Below are 21,149 nucleotides of genomic sequence, written 5' to 3'. Positions count from 1 at the left end.
GTGAATTTCGTGTGATTTCGTGCGTTCGTTTTAATTTGTGGTAGGTACGGCGCCTATGACATACCTACGAAACTTATTGACAAACAGCAGTCAGCAAACTGTCATAGACAGACGTCAAATTATAATTAATATGATGTGATTGGTGATGCTGATGTGTTTTTGAGAACCAAGTGAATTATTAAAATTAAAAAGAAATTGAAATATAAATATATCCAATTTAATTTTCGTAATAATTGTTTGGTTTATAAAGTTCTGGCTTTTCTCCTCTACTCCTTTTTTGTTCATAATTAAAATGGGATTCCGCCTATTTTTCGGCGTAGTCGCCGCACTTTTTATTTTTCAATGTGTTTTGGGTGAAAATAAATATTCCCGATCTGCGAATTCCAAAGATCCCGAAGAAGTAAACTTCAGAAAGTTGGATAAACCATTTAGAATGAATAAATTAAACTTGCTTTGGACTAAGGCTCAACAGGTATGTTACAGTTATTTTATTGATTTTTCTGTTAACACTGTTTCTTTGTTATCAAAGAGAAATTCATGAACTGGTTATCTTGAAATTGTCTGGTTTAATATGAAGCTTTGGAACAGCAGCGTATGTTTGTTAGTGTGATATTATGATAATAGGGGAAAATTTTATACATTGCTATTAAAAAATTAGGAAACAGGTACATAATTCAGATAGGAACTGTTAATTTTTTTGAATTTGGAACCAAATTTCGATTTGTGTAATAATGTCCTATAATATTTATTTATTATTTATTTATTAAATTTTTGTTTTCTTACTAATTATAATCTAATATACTAACTAATTGTCCTTGTAAATGAAATAAGTAGTTACAAATAGAAATATTCAATTTATTTATTTTAATGACAAGTCTGTACAAAAAAACATTTTTTCCATTATCTTTTCAGCGTTTAACAGAACCAAAGTTAAAGTCCTTATACAGTGATCTAATGATTCAAGACAAATTGGAATTAACATATAAGAGAATGAAGAGTGAAGGAGGGGATAAAGAAGGTTTGAAGGAAGCTGAATTGAGAAGGAAACTTACAACTATCATGAGCAACTATGGACTTCGAGAGCATTTTGAAGATAACTCCATGGGCAGGCAGAAACAAGATCCAGTAAGTATTATAATTCATCTATACTAATATTATAAAGCTCAAGAGTTTGTATGTTTGTTCGTTTGAATGTGCTAATCTCGAGAACTACTGGTACGATTTGAAAAATTATTTCCCGTGTTGGATAGCCCATTTATCGAGGAAGGCTATAGGCTACATATCACCACGCTAAGACCAACAGAAGGGGAGCCACACTGGTGAAACAGGAGAGCGCGGCTAGTTTGTTAATAAATTTTTTAATGGCCTGAGTAGGTAAATTACAAAAAGTACCCAATCATTGCAGCCTGTTATTGTAACACTAACAAAACACATTTCTATAATCATTCATCGTGGTAGAATTAATAAATAAAAATGCTTTGGTAAAGAAAAATCACATAATTTAGAATAAAATGGGCGGAATCCATCTATATTACTATAATTACTATAACATGCCATTCAGTTTGATATTCACTTGTTAATAATTAAATAAAAAATTTATTTTACAATAACATAGGGCTATAAAAACTAATGAGATATGCAGATACAGCTGCTGTGTTGTATATTTGTATTTGATGGATGCATGAGTAATTTCAAAGTTCAGTAAGTCAGTTTACTTAGCTTCTAATAATTACATGCTTTAACACATCAAAATGTACATCTCTTTCTACACATTACTAAACTATGATAATCCATTAACAATTTAATGTTGCATTTATTCTTTCAGTCATACAACGCAGCTTCCGACAGATATATAAACAAGAGCCTGTTCAAAGACAAGAAATTGAACATGTTATGGGCGAAAGCAGAGGCCTCGGGCTTCACTAGTGAAGAGTTGGCTGCTTTGAGAGAGGAGTTTACTCATCATCAAGAAAAGATCGATCAGTACTACGACTTGCTGGTGAACATGGAGGCTGGGGAAACGGATGGATACAAGAGTAAGTGCTTGTTTTATATAATACTAGTTACATTAATTAAAAATTAATTAATGTAACTACTTTACAATATGAACAAATAATTTTGATCATTTCATGAAAAAACGGCGCGTTTAGTTGTCCATATCGAGAAACGATTTCTTATCATTGATATGATCAAACCACATCAAGATGTGGCCAATAGTCATTCAACCATTTCATCAAATGCAACCATTTCATGAAGTGAGCAAATATACAATATGGCCACGACATACACATTCGTCCGGTGTTAGAAATAATGGCTGTTCCATGTAATAAATGAATATGCAGAAATATTACAAAATTAAAAAAAAAATTATTACTTTAAAAATAAGTTATCACTGAATAACATAAAATACAAGCAGAAATACTTATATGACTATAGTCCTTTTCAGCTAGGATGATTCCTGTGACACTTCATTGTGTTCCGAATTACGTATTTTATGTTTAAAAAGCAAAAATAATTTTAATACATAATATTTTTATTTCAAGGCGGCATTAATACCAAAAATATAAAAATTAAACATCATAAGCTACTAAAACAAAAACAGTATTGTTTAGTTTAATATAACGAAAAATAAAATAAAATAACACAAAAAAATAATACCTACGCAATTCGTGTACATGAAATCGAACGTTGAAAAATTATAGAGTTGGAAAATCATATAATCGACGCCCATCTTGAAATCGTTTGTCAATCGCGTCAATCGTCTGTACGAGTCCGTCAGCTTTGTATACAAGTTGCATTTTTATATTGATACTTTACGTGATAATGTGTTATTATTACGAATTGTTATTGTTTACTTTTTGTCGCTGTTGTTTGCTAAGATTCCTTAGTAAATTATTGGCGAAATGCCGAAGTAACTGATTTTGGTCCTTTATTCAAATCGATTTCATTTCCATATAAAATATTATCGATTATTGGAAACAATTGATACGATTTCAGTAAAGGCAATCTCTACACGTGTCAACAATCGATGTGTCACAGGAATCATCCTAGTTGAAAAGGACTATAATTATTTATATAAATTATTTTGTATCACATTCAAAATAACAAGTAATTTGATATTGATGTGCATGGTAAAGATAAGGGGCCATTCACAGCATGTTCAGTAATATTATTTTTTTAAATTATCTTTTTGACCTTTTTTTCAAATAGTTGTTTCATTTATGAATGGTGTTTAAGAAATAATTATTAATTAAGAAACTTATTAGAATGAATTCTATTGAAGTGAAACTTCTTTAAGCGCGTTGAGAGTAAAATTTCAGGGTTGCGTCATGGCATCACGTCATGGAGATTTTGGTTTCTTTGAATCTTGCCATAGAAGTTTCACTTCTGACACGTGTGCTCGGCACACACGCTCTTTTTTACATGTTCTAGGTTCTCTTCTAGGTTTCACTTTATTAAAACCTATCTTATGTCTTTTCTCAGATTTCAAAGTATGTCTATAAGTATCGAATTTCATCCAAATCGGTTCAATGGTGTAGGTTAGAAGAAGGGACAAACAGACAGATAGACAGCTTTCGCATTTACAACAAAGGACTAGTAAGGATTGTAGTTGAGGATACAAAAATAAAATACTGAAATATCTATATACAATTTATTTCGTAAAAATATTACATTTAAAACTTATTTACGACATGTAGGTAATCTACAATTACAGAAACAGAGGTAAAAAATAATAAAATCGTAATTCTACAATTAACAATACAGTCATCAGTCATATGTACAGCAGAAGCCACCGTGTAGTCGAGGATTTTTTTTCCATTTTTCAGAGTTGATAAGGCATGTATTAATGTACTCGCCTTAAAAGCATTTTTTTTTTACAAAGCAACATTTATTCATAGTTTTCAGCAACATTGTTTAAGTTATAATATTATATTGAATGCGTCCGCGTCCGCGTCAGTATTAACCCATTGAGCCCCGAGCGGCCCGATCGGACCACGACAGAATAGATTTTCTATTGTGTCTGTGATTCCGGGGGCTGAGTTAGTAATTACATTACATTGTTTGGTAAAATTAAGACTTTATATTATGAATATTTAAATTAATTACTCTGCCATCCATTTGTATCTGTAATAAAAAAAAAACATAATTGTCATAAAATATTACATCATTCTGAATACATTGGATATTTAGAATAGAAGTTGTTACCTTGTAAATCTTGTTTGTGTCTCAAGATAAGTACGGCTAGGTCTGCTTTAGCCTTAGCTTCTCGAAGCTGCTCTTTGAGGATTTGCATCTCTATTTCATGTTTCTCATTGGCTCGCTGTTCACTATCCTTGCATTCTTGTGTATCTATGGAAGTCAACTTATATATTGTGTTTAGGATGAAGTCTGAGGGATCAGCCCCTCTAGACAAGTGGCTTTCTATTAGCGTAACGTTTGATAGAATAGATTATGAATGTATGAGATTGACATAAGCTGTAGATAAATGTATCGACAGCTTACTTTCATTTCATTTTCGGTTTTTGTATTTCCTGTAGTGAACCACTAATCAAAGGGGATAATAATTGACTCATACAGAGCTAACAATGAGTTGCATATTTGTAACATGGGATATTAAATGGAAATTGTTGGATTTGAAAAAAAAGTGATTAAAAAGGAATTTAATTCTAATAGAATAAGACTGATATTTGATATAGTGTTTCTAAAATTCAAATTTCTCAGAATTACAGCAGCATCCACTGTGTGGTCCCTTCTTAAGCAGTTCAAAACGAGATCCATGATCCATTTAATTTAGATCAACATATTGTGTAGGTTAACTTTGTTGTGCTTAAGTGGGGTTAGGCGGTCAGCGAAAATTCAGCTATTCGCGCCTTAGGTGAGGGGTGAGGAGGTCCGCGTTTAGTATGGATCAACGTACTCGAAACTAAAAATCGTAAGCGCCATTCACATTTTTATCAAAAATTGAATGAAAATATTTAGTATTTTCTAAATCTAAAACAGTCACGAAATCAAGAAGTACCTATGTATTTGTGATTTTATAATTATTATCGTAAAATACGATTGTAATGAGCATTTGTATGATATTTTTGATGTGAGGGATTTTTTTATATTGAGCAAAATTTTTCCAATTGTGTTTTAGAAAAAGTCATCCCATCACACATACGTTCTGTAATACATATTAGAAAAAACTTCAATATTTTCAATTATAGCTCATAGATAACAGTCCATTTTGCCATTTTCACCTACTAAGGGCTCTTAGGGCGGCCGTACACGGACCGCTCGAGCAGTTAACGGCTGAGCGCCGTACACGGACGGCTCGAGCGGTCGGCGTCAACTGCTCGAGCCGTCGGTTGTTGACCGCTCGAGCCGTCGCTATCAACCGCTCGAGCGGTTGATTTTTTTGACTAGTCAAGTCATTGATTTTCAGGGGAGGAGCGAGCCGTCGACGGCTCTAGCGCAGTCAACGGCTCGAGCAGTCAGTGTATGCCTCACGACCGCTCGCAAGCCGTCAACGGCACGGTGGAATTTCGTCATGCAGTTGACGGCTTGAAGCGGTCGCGACGGCTCGAGCCGTCACGTGTACGGCGGTGAATGAATGCCTATAGTTCACCGCGCGGTCGCGGCTTCAAGCGGTCGGTCTCAACTGCTTGAAGCGGTCCGTGTACGGCCGCCCTTAATGTTGATATCATGTCATGTTGAAATATTATCACCCAAGAAGCGATAACATTTAAATAAAATCAAACTTATTCTACTAGAATGTCTAAAAACGTTTTCGAAGTTTCAAAATTCAGTTAAATGTACTTGATATAAAATGTTACATCATTCTGAATACATTAGATATTTACAATAGAGGTTATCACCTTGTAAATCTTGTTTGTGCCTCAAGATAAGTACGGCTGGGTCTGCTATAGGCTTAGCTTCTCGAAGCTGATCCTTGAGGATTTGCATCTCTATTTCATGATTCTCATTGGCTTGCTGTTCACTAACCCTGCATTCTTGTGTATCTATGGAATTCAGCTTATATTATATATTTTGTGTTCTGGCTGAAGTCTGAGGGATTTGGTAGGTGCTGTATTGAGATAGATAAGAGATTGTCTGCTTTCATTTTATTTTGGGTTCTTTTTGTCTTTCCTGTGGTGAAACACTAACCAAAGGGGATAATAATTGACTCATCCAGAAATTACAATGAGTCGCCTCATTGTAACATGGGATATTAAATGAAAATTCAATATGATTAAGTTATAAAATAAATTAAACTAGTAGTTTTGGATAAAAGTTACATGGAAATTCATCTTTCTGTGTTCCCTTATGGGTAAAAAGAAACTGAAGCGTTATATTTCTCATAGAAACTACCTTTTTTACCTTGAATTGTTTCAAAGTTGTTCATAGAAATATCAGAATCAGAAAGGGGATCATATGAGGGCTCTCGCCCATTGGCCAATGGTTGTTGTTGTTGTTGACGATCTCGTGTTATCTCTCGCTGACGTTGCCTCAAATTCATCCACAAACGACGGAGTTGTTTGTGTGTGATGTGACGTTTTTATTGATGTCCTTGTATTTGAAAAACCAAGGTTTAGCAGGGATGTCGTTCTGAATGTTTGAGTAAAACTTTCCCTTCTGAAATCTTGTAGAAGCCCAAGACTTTTCCCAGGCGAACATTAATCTGGTCTTAGCGAGGAGAGAAAGGTCATGCGAGTAAACAAGATCATGAGACTCGGACGAAATGCGCATAGCAGATTTAGCACCCCAGTCAGCTGACTCATTTCCCGGAATTCCACTATGTCCAGGAATCCATGCAAGAGTTATTTCAATACCTTTAAGTTTGCACTCCCAAAGAGATTTCCTTATCTGCAGGATAACGGGATATTTTGTTTTTATACGAAATTGATTTGAAAGAATGCACTGCAAACAACTTTTGGAATCTGAAAATATTATAGATTTATTAAGATTGTGATTTATCGCATATGTTACCGCTTCGAGTAGGGCCAAAGCTTCACCAACAAAATTTGATGTAATAGGGGGACATTTGCGGCACAACATGACTGAAAATTTCGGGATCCACACAGCTATACCAACATTCTCTTTATCAGAAATCTTGGAGGCATCTGTGTAAATATGTGTCCAACCTTCCCAATTACGGGCCACAATAGCCTGGAAGGAATGGTAAGCATCTGGAGACTTCTTTTGGATGTTACAAAATGTAATGTTAGGACGGTAGACAAGTGATTCAAAGGGATTGGAAAAGAGGGGGTTAATGGGAGATTGATATAGTTTATAAGGAATTGAAATTATATTTATAAAGGAGATTAAAAGTGGGTATGCTGAGTTATTACCATTGACTAATTGGAGTAAAGAAAATAATTTATTTATAAGGGGATGGGAGGAAAATTGGGTGAGCTTACTCATAAACCTGTCACATAGGAGTTGTCTTCTAAGAGATAACGGAGGATCCCCGCATTCAATCTGTAAAGCATTAATAGCCGTAGACTTCATAGCGCCAAGAACAATCCTCAGAGACTTACTTTGAATCTTGTCCCAACACTGAATACCGCGTTTATTCATCGGTTCCAAAAGGAAGGAAGCATAGTCAAAATGACTACGTACTATGGCGTTATAGAGTAGTTTTTGAGAGAAGGGGTGAGCACCCCATCTAACGCCCGATAAAGCCCGTAAGATGTTAACTCCTTTCTCGCATTTTTGTGCTATATAATTAGCGTGAGTTATGCCAGTCATTCTAGAGTCCAAATAAACACCTAAACATTTAACATTGTCTTTAATAGGGAAAAAGCAAGGAACCTAACTGGTATACCTAAAGTTGGAAATTTTGAAAAAACTTCATTTTGGCGGCAAGAGATGAAACATGTGCCAATCGATAGTACATCAAAATACAAATAGGAAATACTCTTTGGTAAAATGTCGTAATTGATACGGTTTCGGAATAAATAAGGGTTAAAAAAAAATATTTTTTTTTCAGTTTTTTGAATTATTTGTTACTTCTTACACTTAAAGGTTAAAACAAAGCATATAAAACTTCTAATTTGTAAAAAAAGGGTTTTAAAATGTTGCATTACTATCTAAACCAAAGTAATAAACCAACTTTGGGCTAGGGGTAGGGATACGCACGTGCGGTGCGTCACTTATTACAAATTAGAAGTTGTATATGCTTTGTCTTAACGTTTAAGTGTAAGAAGTAACAAATAATTCAAAAAACTAAAAAGAAAATTTTTTTTTTAAACTCTTATTTATTCCGAAACCGTATCAATTACTACATTTTACCAAAGAGTATTTCCTATTTGTATTTTGATGTACTATCGATTGGCACATGTTTCATCTCTTGCCGCCAAAATGACTTTTTTTTTATCGCAAATTGGTAGGTATACCAGGCTTCATACTAAAATGTCCCATGCTCTTTTGATTGCCATAAACAAGAGAAAGGTTGGGAATCATTCTTTTACGGGTAAAAATAATGGCTGAACTTTTAGAAACTGAAAGAGATAAACCATGCTGCAATAACCACTCATGTAAAAAATAAAAAGCATTGTTAAAATTAGTCTCAATTTCGGAGGTAGAGTCAGAACAAATATAGAGGGCAATGTCGTCAGCATATTGGAGAATTTGGCAATAACTGTTAACTGCTAATTCTAAGTCATGAGTGTATAAACTGTATAACATAGGGCTTAAAACAGAACCTTGCGGGAGGCCCCTCCAGACAAGTCTAGGGGGAGACAAGGAGTTATCTGACCTGACACAAATTGATCTGCCCATAAACAGGTTACAAATGAACCGTACCAGCCTCACAGGGATGCTCAGCTGAAGCAATTTTTGCCTGAGCACCGGAAGCATGACATTATCATAAGCAGATTCAATGTCTAGGAAGACTCCGGCAAGAAAATGTTTCTTTTTAAAAGCTATTTGAATGTCCGTTGTGAGTATAGCAATGCTATCCAAAGTGCTATAGCCTTTGCGGAAGCCAAATTGAGAAGGGGGTAAAATATTATTATTCTCAACAAACCACTCTAATCTATTTTTAATTAAAATTTCTGTAATTTTGGATAAGCAAGAGGATAATGCAATGGGTCGATAGGAGTTGCTATCTGAAGGATTTTTGTTAGGTTTTAAGACTGGGATTATTATTTGGGACTTCCATGATTCTGGAACTGATCCAGAAGCAAGAAAGGAGTTAATTAAATCAAGAAAGAATAATTTAGTTTTAGGAGAGGACTGGGATATAAAAGAATATGGAATCCCATCTATGCCAGGGGAAGAATCATTCAGGCCTTCAAGGGCACAAGAGAGCTCATCAATTGTAAAAGGAGTGTCCAGAGAGTTTGTATGGGGTAGGTAGGAGGGGGCAGCAGGGAGATTTTCAAGGGAAGGGACAAAAGGGGGGGCTAATTTATTAATGAAGTTCTCTAACCAGAGCGAGCAGTTAGAAGAAGTGATATTATTTTGGGAACGGGAGCTTCTAAATCTTTTAATCTGTTTCCAGACCAGGGAGGGAGGAGTTTTAGGGGACAGGGATTCACAGAAGTTAAGCCATCCTGAACGTTTCTTGGATACCAATAATTTTTTAGCTTTGGCCGAAATTTGTTTGAAATTAAGAAAGTTTTGCATAGTCATCTGTTCAATATACAATTTCTCAGTCTCTGATCTCTCACGGATGATTGCAGTACATTCAGAGTCCCACCAGGGAGTTGAGGGTTTATAAGTGGATGGATTTTTGATTGGAATATGATTATTGGCAGAAGATATGATACAGGATACAAACATGGAATAGATAGGAAGGGGATTATATAGGGAAGGGGAAGGTAGGGAATTAAGTTGAAATTCCAACGAATCAGAATAGTCCGACCAGTTTGCTTTAGTGGTTCTATATTTTAGGAGGGGAGATTGAGGAGAGGAAGGAACATCGTGTTCAAAGGAGATAAGGATGGGGAAGTGGTCACTACCATGAGTGTTAGGTAAAGTATTCCATGAACAGAGTAAAGAAAGGGATGGAGAAGATAGAGACAAATCTACGGCACTGTTTGGATTCTGGTTAGGAAGGACAAGATGAGTAGGGGAGCCTGAATTTAAAGTGCACAGATTCAAATCGTCAAACAAATCTAACAATGAGAGGGAAAATGAGTCTGTTTTATGAGAGCCCCAAGAAATGTGATGCGCATTAAAATCCCCAAGGACAAAAATAGGACTGGGGAGAGAGGATAGGATATAATAGATGTCAGGAATTAGTGAAGAGTTGGGGTCGGAAATGTAAAAGGAAACAATGGTGAAATTTAAAACTTTTGCAGCAACAGCGTTGATGCTTGGACTATGGTTAGGGATAGGGAGAAGAGTGAAGGGGATTGAACGATTAATGAGCAGAGCAGCTCCAGCATACCCATCTGCTCTGTCATCGCGTAAGCAAACATAGTTAGGAATGTTAAAATGAGACTTGGGAACTAACCAAGTCTCGGATATGGCTAATAAAATTGGTTTATATTTATTTATAAAATATTTGATTTCATGTTTCTTATTCCGGATGCTCCTACAGTTCCATTGTATAATGGTCCTCGGAGCCATTATTAGATTTTAATATGTCAATGATTTTGAAAAGGATTTCCTTCACGTCGGACGGTAAGTCTGCTTCGTTGCAGGTTTTAATTATGTCATAGAAGAAAGAAATGCAAGAAACTAGGACATTGCTTTCCCGGGGCTTTCTGAATGAAGGAGTATTACCAGAAAGGGCGCAGCCATTCTGGGAGTCTAAAGAAGGGGCTTGAATGATGTCTTGATGGGCAGCTCTGTCATATGATTTACCTAAAGGGGCTCTAGGGCGTGGAGAACGGAAAACAGTTTTTTTGTATGAGGTGGAAGTACATGTAGAAGGGATTAGATTGGAGAGGGGTGTCTGTGGGGAAGAGGGAACCTGACGAGTAACCTCGGCAAAAGATTTTTGGGAAGCAGGGAAACGGAGGGAAGCTTCTTGATATGAGATATTCTCCTCTGACATTATATACTTAATGTTTCTTTGCCGAGTGTGTTCCGGGCAGTTTGAGTCTGTTGCAAAATGTGATCCGGAACAGCTAATACAGGAGGCAGAGCTCTCAGAAACATTGCAGGATTCACCATTGTGATCTTTTGCACAGCGGTAGCAACGTGGGTTTGATCTGCATTGTATCTGAACATGACCGAACCTACAACATTTCAAACATTGAATAGAGGGCAGGCGGTAGATCTCAACCGGTAAACAGTTCTTATATAAAAAAATCCGTTCAGGTAATTTTTGACCTTGGATGGTTATAACAACTGTAGTAGTTGGGGTGTATTCAGTGGATTCATCTGTTCTAATTTTTCTGTTTAGACGGCGAGCTTTCAGTATGATGCCATATCCCCTCGGAATCTCAACGGCATCTACAAACTCCTGCATGGAAAAATCAGTAGGAACCTTTTTTACAATTCCCATCCGAGAAAAGTTGTAAGTTGGGATGGTGCAGACTAGATTGTTTTGTTCCAATATAGGATTGATACAAAACTGATTAGCATCAATTGCATTTGAGAACTCTACAGAAATGCGGTTTCGTCCGATTCTCTTGATTCCGTCACTAATAATATTTTTAATGCCATTGTTGATCAGAAGTTGGCCAACTTTAATCGGGCGCAGGATGGTTCCAGCGGAGGGTTCTGATTCAACTTTCGATATATGGACAATAAAGGGGCCATTATCTAATTCTGAGTATCGCCTTTCCTTTTCATTAAGTGAAGGATGCGTGTACATAGTTTGAACAGAGGCAGCATTAGGGTTATTTTCGATAGATGTTTTCTTTGTTTTAGCTACGATTGAAGCATCTTCAGATGCTAAATGACGCTTCTGAGGGATTCTACTAACTTCAACTACTGTAGGACTGTATGGAGGATCAGGGGGGTCCGGAGGATCCGGATGATTATTCATATTGAATTACTTACCACTAACACAAAACACAAACACCGTCACCACAAATAAAATAAAATCTTAGCTTGAAAGAACGTAAAAAAAAGCAATAAATTTGGAAAAAAAGACTGTTATCACCAAAAGCACGTGTCAACGCTTCCACGAAAAAACATCAACCCCAACCAAATTTCAATTTTCAAAATCGTTTTGGCTGTTTTGGCTTTTGCTATTTTTCAATATTCTAAACCACAGTAATAAACAAACGGAGCTGTACAGAAAATAAATACTATTCAAATTGGCAGTTGGCAGTTGGCTAATATGTCACTGCGAGTCACTGACTGTCAAATGTCAAATTACACTACGAAAAAAGTCCCGCGGCTATGGCGACATAAAATAAATTAATTTTGATAAATGACTTATTAAAATTGAATTAAAATTTGTTGTTGGCATTAATTTGTAGAGTAATTTGGTAAAAAAAAATTGTCTATAATAAGTTAATAAGTATTTTTTTAAAGATTTAAGTATATTTTCATTTAAAATATTGTAAAAGATACCTACCTATATTTTCTCATTTTAGCATTGAGATAATATTACTACGTATACGAGACACCACGAACAAAATCTGTGCGCCGTTTTTTTGCTCTAACTAAGTTTTAAAAATTATTATTTAGTTAGGTACTTACCGATGAAAGTTATTCCTTTCACTTTTCCGTATTATTTATATTATTTGTGCAATATCGTAACACACACGAATGCATATTTGATGCGTTTCACTTTAAAACAAATAACAAATGAGCGTGCATATAGCCATGCCATATGGCTTATGGTGAGCGGAACATAAGTGATGTAAGCGGTGTCGTCTCCATATGTATATCTCAATGTATTTTAGATACGTTATATTTTAATGATTAAATTATAATATTATAATATAATGATTATTAATATTAATTTTAAACAATACTTTTACCAAAAAAATGTGTCTAGTCTTTATTGAAATATTTTTTTTTAATAACCAATATTTTATCCATTTGTTACATTGAGCTATTATTACTACGTATAGAGGAGACACCACGAAGAAAATCTGTGCGCAAATCATGGCCTATGTTGAGCGGAACATAGGTGATGTATGCGGTGTCGTCTCCATACGTATATCTCAATGATTTGTTACGTGTTTGAAGCTGTTGCTTTAACTTGCTAGTGTATGAGATCAATAATACATAAATCGAAATCGAGTTAGACTTCGTTATACAACACAACGCTCATAGTGTAATAAGATATTTTTCTCCAGATGCAGTGAATGACGAGGAACTTGATAAATTCAATGAAATCAACTATGTGAACGACAACGGGGAGAACTTGACAAAGGATTACATAGACAAGTCCAACCTGGTGCGCGACAAGCACAGGGGCTTAAGGGACGGGTTTGACAGGCTAGAGAGGATTGCAGCTAGAGGTAATATTATTAATTATACTTAATTATCGCGGGTTCAAAAAAATTATCAATATATTATATTACATTTATTTATTATTGCAAATTTTTGGATTTTCCAAATACCAAAAATTATGCTTTACTAGCTTTCCGCCCGCGGCTTCGCCCGCGTTTTCAAAGAAAAACCCGCATAGTTCCCGTTCCCGATGGATTTCCGGGATAAAACCTATCCTATCTCTCAAGTTGAAACGAACTGCACATGGTGTGCGAATTTTATTATAATCGGTTAAGTGGTTTAGGAGTCCATTGAGGACAAACATTGTGACACGAGATTTATATATATTAAGATAAGCAAAGTTAATCATACCAGGTGGTAGTGCAAGTTGTTATAAAAACACTTGCTGTTAAAAAAAATTGACTGCTACTTTATTGATATAATTTTATTGTATAGTATTTGTTTTGTTTAAGGACCAACAAACAAAGAATTCATTGAGCCCAAAGTGCAAGGTCTGTGGAAAATGGCTACTGCTGCTAACTTCACTGTTGATGAGTTGGCTTCATTGAAGGTATTTTTTAATTATTTTACTTTTAGATATTAACCATGTCTACTTGATAGTGAACTTCAAATTATAACGTGAATACTATCCAGATAAGAACCTGGTTATTTTCATTGGAAAATCAGAATTAGGAATAAACATAGAAAAATCGAGCTAAAATAATGTGGGTAGTAAATAAAACACCAAATGTATTAAAATGTAAATATTTATTTATTCTTAAATGATTACCTACATTTATTAATATGACATCTATACTTATTATAATATTATAAAGCTGAAGAGTTTGTTTGTTTGAACGCGTTAATCACAGGAACTACTGGTCCGATTTGAAAAATTATTTCGGTGTTAAATAGCCCATCTATCGTGGAAAGCTATAGGCTATAATATAACGCTAAGACCAATAGGAGCGGAGAACTGCGAGTACAACCGCGAGAAACAGTTAGTTAGTATTTTATAAAAGGACCACCATTTTTCAAGGTTTGGTTTTTTTCTGTGTTACTTGTTGCTTTCTCCGCTCCGCCAAAACTATTGTCAATTCATTGATATTTAGTTATTTCTAATTGTAAAAAAATCTTCAAAATACGGCCTTTTGTCTTAATAATAAAACTGTAATTCGTATAACATTTATAGGTGGAGTTGCAACATTACGAGTCGCGACTTCTGAAGTTGCGCACATTGCACGCCGACCATGTAAGCAAACTTGAGAAACACCATAGCAAGGTTAATGGCTTTTTGTTTTTTATTTGCAATTTTTCTCTTAAATTTTACTAGCTTTGTATCCATTTCACCCCCATTCTTGCCTTTATTCATCTATCATTTTCATCAAAATCAGTTCAGCTGTTTATGTTCTTCTTATCAGAAGCTAATGTTATTTAAAATTATATTTCACGCATTCCGCATTTATTCCTTTTTTTCTATGAGTTTATTCTTTCTCTCCAAATCAATAGTGAAGAATCGGCAGCCTTAACTATTTTACTTTCTAAAATAAATAAAAAATATCGTTTGATAAAAATAAACTTTATTTATAAATTTTCTTCAATATTCATGTTCAGGTGGCAGCCACGGGCGACAAGATGGATCACTTCGCAGACACACAACAAACTATCAAGAAACACACTTTGAAAGTTGAAAAAATGCACGCAGATCTTGAAGGAAGGATTTTGGCCAGACATACTGAATTGTAGACATAAAGAGTAGCTGTTTTATGAAGTTCTATTAAATGTATAGATATGTGAAGTGTTGTGTGAAATTAAAATGTTTAAAATTAATTAATATCGTAGGTAATATACTATCTTTACGTATTTATGGAGGGAGTTTGAAGAATCAATGATGCGTGACGTCATTAAATGTGTAAAACATTGTTTAATGTGGTAGCTTAATAAAATTATGAACTTATCTAGTTTTTAAGAAGTAATAACATAATGTGAGTGTCACAAATAATTATGTGGTGTTTTTGTTACTGAGTAACTTAAAAAATTGAATCACAATGAATTATAATTTACTTTCTTCCAGTCTTTAGTTTATAGAATATTGATAATAAATTAACATATACATGCCAAATATTCTCATTAACATAATTATGTTGATAAGTGTATTTTTATATTTTGTAATTGATAATTTTTATATTTCCGTTTATGAGTAATATTTTTGTAAAATGTATGAATCTCAAATACAATAATTATTTCGTTTTTGTTTGTTTTATTCATTCTTCCTAAACCTAGCGCATACTGCAGAAATCATTTTCCATAAAAGATAGTTTCTTCTTTTCATTTTGAACCCATATTAATAAACTTCATATAGATTAGACGTACACATCATAATGGTCACAAACACAACATATTATATCAAGCAGGGCGAGTCCTTCCGTATCCCACAATTTTTGCGTTTTATGATACGTAGAAACTTTCACATATAAGTTTTAGCGTCGAGTGTCGACATAGCATTTTAATGTATAATATTAGGCAAGTATTAGATGTGTGATGTGTCATCAAATATCGTAATCCACACAAAAAAAAATCGATAATTTGGGAATAAAACTACATGTACAGCAACAAAAAGTGGTCCAAATGGGATTTCGCTTTGACTCATTAAAAATCATTGAAAAATTATAATAGCAGGAATATGTTCATACAGTATACTTATTATAAAATTACAGTAGCTTTCCGGGTAGTCGTAGAATCTACTACATCACCGTTATCAGTACCAAATATGTAAATCAGTTTAGTGCTTTAAGCGTGAAGAAAAAACGGACAGAGTTACATTCCCTACTATTCAATAATTATAATTTATATAATTAATAGGGAATAGTAGGGATCTGACAAGGTCGAATTGGTGGTCGCTTACAAAGCTGTCCGCTGTAATATCAGAATAATATTTATATTGTACCAAAATTTTTCGTGGCATTGAAAAAAAAATGGCATAGGTATTTCCTCTAAATTAATTTAATCGCAGGCAAGGCAATGATCAGCGTTCTGTACCCTACTAGTAGCTAGACTTATGAGTAACAAAAAAAATAATAATTGATATGACTAGCCGCTTGTCTCTTTATGATTAAACAATCTTATAAACCTTCGCACGTTATTCGCGCGTAACTACTTAAATCTGTATTTTATAGTAGGACGCGTGAGAGATAATTTTTGTTTTACACAAGTTATCGTGACTCAAGAGTTGGTCCAGTTTTATTTTAGTTGAATCGTAAAAACAAATCAAGCCTTTTAATAATATTAGTTTTAGTAAAGATAATAATATTATGTTTCTGCAATAACATGCATTGTTTAGTTTTAATAGACGAAAAACATAAAAAATTGAATTTTCGTTTCAGTTTTTTAGCATTAAAGTGCGACGTTTTACAAATATTATTAAAGAATAGGCCAAATTCAATCATAAGACGGGATTTGAACCCGCGTCGTTCGCCGTACAGTTTAGTACTTAGCGATAATTTATTTTTCATGTTACCTACTACAAAATTAATTCTTATAGGTATTATATTGTTATTAGTAGTTTCCATTACATTGTAGCTTATTCATATAACACGAAGATATGCAGCAGCAGCGACGGAGTTTGAAGACTTGAAGATATTGATGATATTCACGAATAATCAATCTTGTACTATTCGAGACACACACTCAGATTCAATTACAGATTTAGGGTGTGCAGTATGAGATATGAATAGTGTAATGTGCATAGCGAGTTTACGATTAGAATTAAATAACTCATGGTTTGACTTAATAATAAATACCTATAGAACGTTTAACAGTTTTCCAGGGGCGAGAGTTGAACTCGTCAAGTCTAGATTTTTTATCTTATTTTACAAAAGAGAGTAATGTGTACAAATTTAGTATGTGAAGATAAAAATAATTAGGTAATAAATTTGCAGTTGCCACTGCAAATTTTTCAAGCAGGTATTTGCAAAAATACATCTAATTTTATTTTGTAACTGCGTCCCGCGGTCACACCCCGGACACTCCATACAAAATTATAGTTTTGACAGTCACACTGTAGAGACTGCAAATGTGTGTGTAAACTCTTTATGGTTGGCACATTTGTGACTAGCGTAAAAAAAAATTCGCGTTTTTCTGATGAAATACATCCGTAAACAGCACAATATCTAACCATTTTCTACGAAAAACGATAATCACAAATCCAAAATAATAAAATTGCTTTAAGTCAATTTGATTAATGTTGTCAATCTTCGTTGCGTTTCGTCTAAAGACGTCGTTGGTATCGTCCTTGCGGGGAAATGGGTACCATAACATGTCTGATCGTGCGGGGTGAGGTAAGTGTTTAATTTTGGCGGGAGGCGGAGAGTGTCCGTTCTGTAGCGTTTAGCTACTATTATGTATTCTGTGCCGCGGTATCACCTGCGTAAACGAGTTTACCTTATGAAATGTCAGAATAAAAGGTAGTAAGCTATTTCTTATTATATTGGCTATCTATCAGTGAAAGTCATGTCAAATCAATCCAGCCGTTCCAGAGATTAGCAGGAACAAACAGACAGACAAAAATTGTAAAAATTACTATTTTGGTAATTATGTATCTCGTATAAATCCATTATATATACAAACAGTCACTCTATATTATTGGTAACACGATGATATCAGCAGCTGCAGCGGACCGCCTTGTTTGAAGACTTGAAGATCACCAGCAATGTCTTGTACTATTCGAGCAAGTCGTACACGCAGTCAGCATTCAATTATCATTTCGGATGTGTTGTATGAGATATGAATAGTGTAGTGTGAATAGCGTGTTTACGCTTAGGATTTTGCTATTGTGAATTATTTAACTCATCGTTTGTGTAAATAATCAATATAGAACATATAACAGTATTTTGAACTTGTGTTTTCAATATTCATCATCTGAAATGTACTTAGCTACCAATTATGAAAAATAGCTAATAGGTACTTTAAAAGGAGTTATGCTTTAGATTTTCCAGGGACGAGAGTCGAACTCGTCAAGTTTAGGTTTTTTTTTATACATCATCATATAACAAAATGATTATCAAAATGTAAAAAGGATAGTAGAGTGTTACTATACAGATTTAGTATGTGAAAATACAGTTACATCGTGTTTTTTTAAACATATTTTTCAATACCGTTTTCTTAAAACAGTAATCTCTAAACATAATTTATGTTATTCATAAGTGAGAAGATAAGGATAGGTTCAGCAGATTTTTCCTCAAGTGAATATACGCAAAGCATTTTAAATCTTTATCATAAACATTGGAGCAGGACTAGCACTTATATTCAGACTAGAATTTTCAAATTATTGTTTTTAATGATACATATCTATATCTAGAAGGTTCTCACTCTTCTAATACTATAATTTATGTTTTCGATTTTAAGAAGCTTTATGTACAAATAAACCTATTCTGTTCAAATATAATCAGAGAAATATGATCAGAATCACCAAGTTTTTTTACACCAACATTTCTGATGTGTGGTCGTGAATTTGATTCCCGTTTTTTTCTTTAAGAAATTTTCAACAACAGTAGTGTGCTTATAGTACTTATCACATAACGCCTCTTACACTAGAGCGGTAAGAAATTTCGTAATTCAAACAGTATAGTTCTTAATAACTTTTATTATTTATAACTATAGAAAATGTTAAGTTTGCGTAACTATGGACAAGGCAACATGAGGCGATATACGTCACGTACTCAACAAGGCAGTGAACATTAAATTATATAAGGATACTGCGCAACACACGATCGCCGATCGTGCATCCCTAAACGACGATTGGTTAAAATATATTTATAGCTAATAATAGTTAATTGTGATTGGCTACTTTAGGGATGTACGCTGGCGCCATCTCGCGTCACTCGCGTCACTTCACACAGGTCTATTCGCCCACGACTTACCGCAATCCTGCCGTATAACCATATTCGAGACACGGTCGTCGTCAGTATAATAATTTACTTATAATATACATTTACCCAAATAAACCTAAATAGAAAATAATGAAAAAAAAAACTCAGGTGGCATTCATTAAAAACAGCAGTGGATACAGTGCATCAATATATGATATTTAATCTTCATGTACAAGCAAATTTATTAATACACGTTTAATAATCCGTCATAGTCTGCGCAATCGTTCGTCCGAATGTTATTATGCCATAATATAGTAAAATATAGTAAGATGGCGCGGGCTGAAGGCAACTGAAAACGGCGTCGGAATCACATTCCAGGCTACCTAGGTCACGCTATCTACACCGCATGATCGCCGAGTAACAACTATAGTAATAATTTGTCTAAATGTACCGCAGCCGCCTCCGTACATATAATCTGTATATAATAATCTTTCTGCTAATATCTACACCGTGTCCAGGTCGACGCCGCCTCTAGTGGCTCCACTTGCTCCACGTTTGCTGCAACAAAAATATCAATATAAGTTTTTGTTGTGTGTGTTTGCACGCTTATTAATATTGTAAATGTGTATGTACAATCCTGTGTTTATCTTTGTACGTGTGTATATGCGTGCTCATCTTCGTGCTCGTGTATACGTGTGCTCATCTTTGTGCATGTGTATATGCGGTATCATCTTTGTGCGTGCGTATGTTGGAGCATGCATTTGCACGAATGTGTCTCTGTTATGTGTATTACATGCTAATCTTTGTGTGTGTGTGTTTGTATAATTATTATCTTTGTGGGTTGGTAAGTGCGTGTGTGTGTGTATGTTTACCTGCTTGTCGGTGTTGTGCGGCGGCTGGTCCCAGTGCGCGCGCTCGGGCGGCAGGTAGTGCAGCGGCAGCGCGTGCATGAGCGACAGCGCGGCCGCGGTCGCCGCGCCGCCGCCGCCGTACGCCTCGCCGACGCCGACGCCGACGCCGCTGCTCACGTTTACGCCGACGCCACTCATGCCGCTGACGCCTTGTTGCTGCAAGAACGAATAAGATAATATAAATATAAGCATTGTATTCGTCCGTACAAAGTATCTCATAAACAGTCTATATTTTGACATATTTAGTCTTCTGTTTTCATTTTAAACCACATTAATAAACTAAAGAGAATATATCCAGGAACTGCAGCAAAGGTTTGTCAATAACAATTTGACATAAGGTTAAGTTTTTTTGAACAATTATCAGCTAGATGTTGTTAGTTGTTAGTGAAATGTCGACAGTTGTCTTCAAAGCGTTGCTAGTTATCAGCTACTTGTTACCAGGTGTCAGCAAAGCGTTGTCATTTGTCAGCGAAATGTAGACAGTTATCAACAAAGCGTTATCACGTGTCAGCGAAATCTCGTCAGTTGTCAGCAAAGCGTTGTCATTTGTCAGCTACTTGTGACCAGTTGTCAGCAAAACGCTGCTACTTTGTACCAATTATTATCAGTACACTGGTTAATGGTCGTTCCCAATATTCAAACTACGGTTATAGATATCAGCTATCTCCGATAGCTAGTAAGGTTCTATCTATCGTAAGATAGATAAGATATTGGGAACGGCCATTACTGGCTGTTATTGGGACGCCATAACAAAAGATAGATAGCATTTTCTATCTTTAGTATGTCAAACCGAAGATAGATACGATATTGGGACCGGCTATCAGTCACCTGGTATCTGTCGTGGTCGGTGCGGTGGTGCGCGTGGTGCCAGTCGTCGCCGGCGGTGAGCTTCCACGCGCGCTCGGTGCCGATGGGCCGCGGCTTGCGCTCCTCCTCCTCGCCCCACGACACGCCGCCCACGCCCACGCCTACACCCACGCCCACGCCGCGCTCCAGGAGCGACTGCCACAAGATAGATAGTGTTAAATAATATATA

The 21,149-nt window shown here is 35.2% G+C and overlaps 3 protein-coding genes across 3 annotated transcripts in view; 1 reads left to right on the top strand and 2 right to left on the bottom strand.

Annotated features, from left to right (window-relative positions):
- The first annotated feature begins 130 nt into the window (after positions 1-130).
- Positions 131-15,425, top strand: LOC123694983 (alpha-2-macroglobulin receptor-associated protein). Its single transcript, XM_045640639.1, has 7 exons — positions 131-472; positions 913-1,125; positions 1,826-2,036; positions 13,200-13,364; positions 13,809-13,906; positions 14,528-14,617; positions 14,950-15,425. Exons 1-7 carry the CDS (start codon positions 293-295, stop codon positions 15,079-15,081), a joined length of 1,089 nt encoding a protein of 362 aa, XP_045496595.1. The 5' UTR covers positions 131-292; the 3' UTR covers positions 15,082-15,425.
- LOC123694984 lies at positions 3,637-6,524 on the bottom strand. The gene is made up of 4 exons (XM_045640640.1): positions 6,364-6,524; positions 5,862-6,005; positions 4,052-4,125; positions 3,637-3,963 (listed from the first exon to the last, which is right to left on the bottom strand). The coding sequence occupies exons 1-3, from the start codon at positions 6,500-6,502 to the stop codon at positions 4,100-4,102; spliced, it is 309 nt and encodes a 102-aa protein (XP_045496596.1). The 5' UTR covers positions 6,503-6,524; the 3' UTR covers positions 3,637-3,963; positions 4,052-4,099.
- Positions 15,426-18,960: 3,535 nt separating the features above from the next.
- Positions 18,961-21,149, bottom strand: part of LOC123694829 (ankyrin repeat domain-containing protein 17) — a 47,433-nt gene continuing 45,244 nt past the window's right edge. The window contains exons 46-48 of the mRNA XM_045640415.1: positions 20,942-21,115; positions 20,075-20,269; positions 18,961-19,760 (exon numbers count right to left, since the gene is read on the bottom strand). Coding sequence (XP_045496371.1) covers positions 19,734-19,760; positions 20,075-20,269; positions 20,942-21,115 — 396 coding nt within the window. The 3' untranslated portion in view covers positions 18,961-19,733. The remainder of the gene's footprint in view (positions 19,761-20,074; positions 20,270-20,941; positions 21,116-21,149) is intronic.

This window comes from Colias croceus, chromosome 10 (assembly GCF_905220415.1).
Source record: "Colias croceus chromosome 10, ilColCroc2.1".
NCBI classification, from domain to species: Eukaryota; Metazoa; Arthropoda; class Insecta; order Lepidoptera; family Pieridae; genus Colias; species Colias croceus.
This window is presented reverse-complemented; position numbering and strand designations above follow the sequence as displayed.

Coding starts and splice junctions, on each gene's coding strand:
- LOC123694983 (XM_045640639.1), top strand. CDS start 293: ATGGGATTCCGCCTATTTTTCGGCGTAGTCGCCGCACTTTTTATTTTT. Junction 1,126..1,825: donor GCAGGCAGAAACAAGATCCA/GTAAGTATTATA, acceptor TTATTCTTTCAG/TCATACAACGCAGCTTCCGA. Junction 14,618..14,949: donor TTGAGAAACACCATAGCAAG/GTTAATGGCTTT, acceptor ATTCATGTTCAG/GTGGCAGCCACGGGCGACAA.
- LOC123694984 (XM_045640640.1), bottom strand. CDS start 6,502: ATGAATTTGAGGCAACGTCAGCGAGAGATAACACGAGATCGTCAACAA. Junction 6,006..6,363: donor CAACTTTGAAACAATTCAAG/GTAAAAAAGGTA, acceptor TGAATTCCATAG/ATACACAAGAATGCAGGGTT. Junction 4,126..5,861: donor GCACAAACAAGATTTACAAG/GTGATAACCTCT, acceptor TTTTTATTACAG/ATACAAATGGATGGCAGAGT.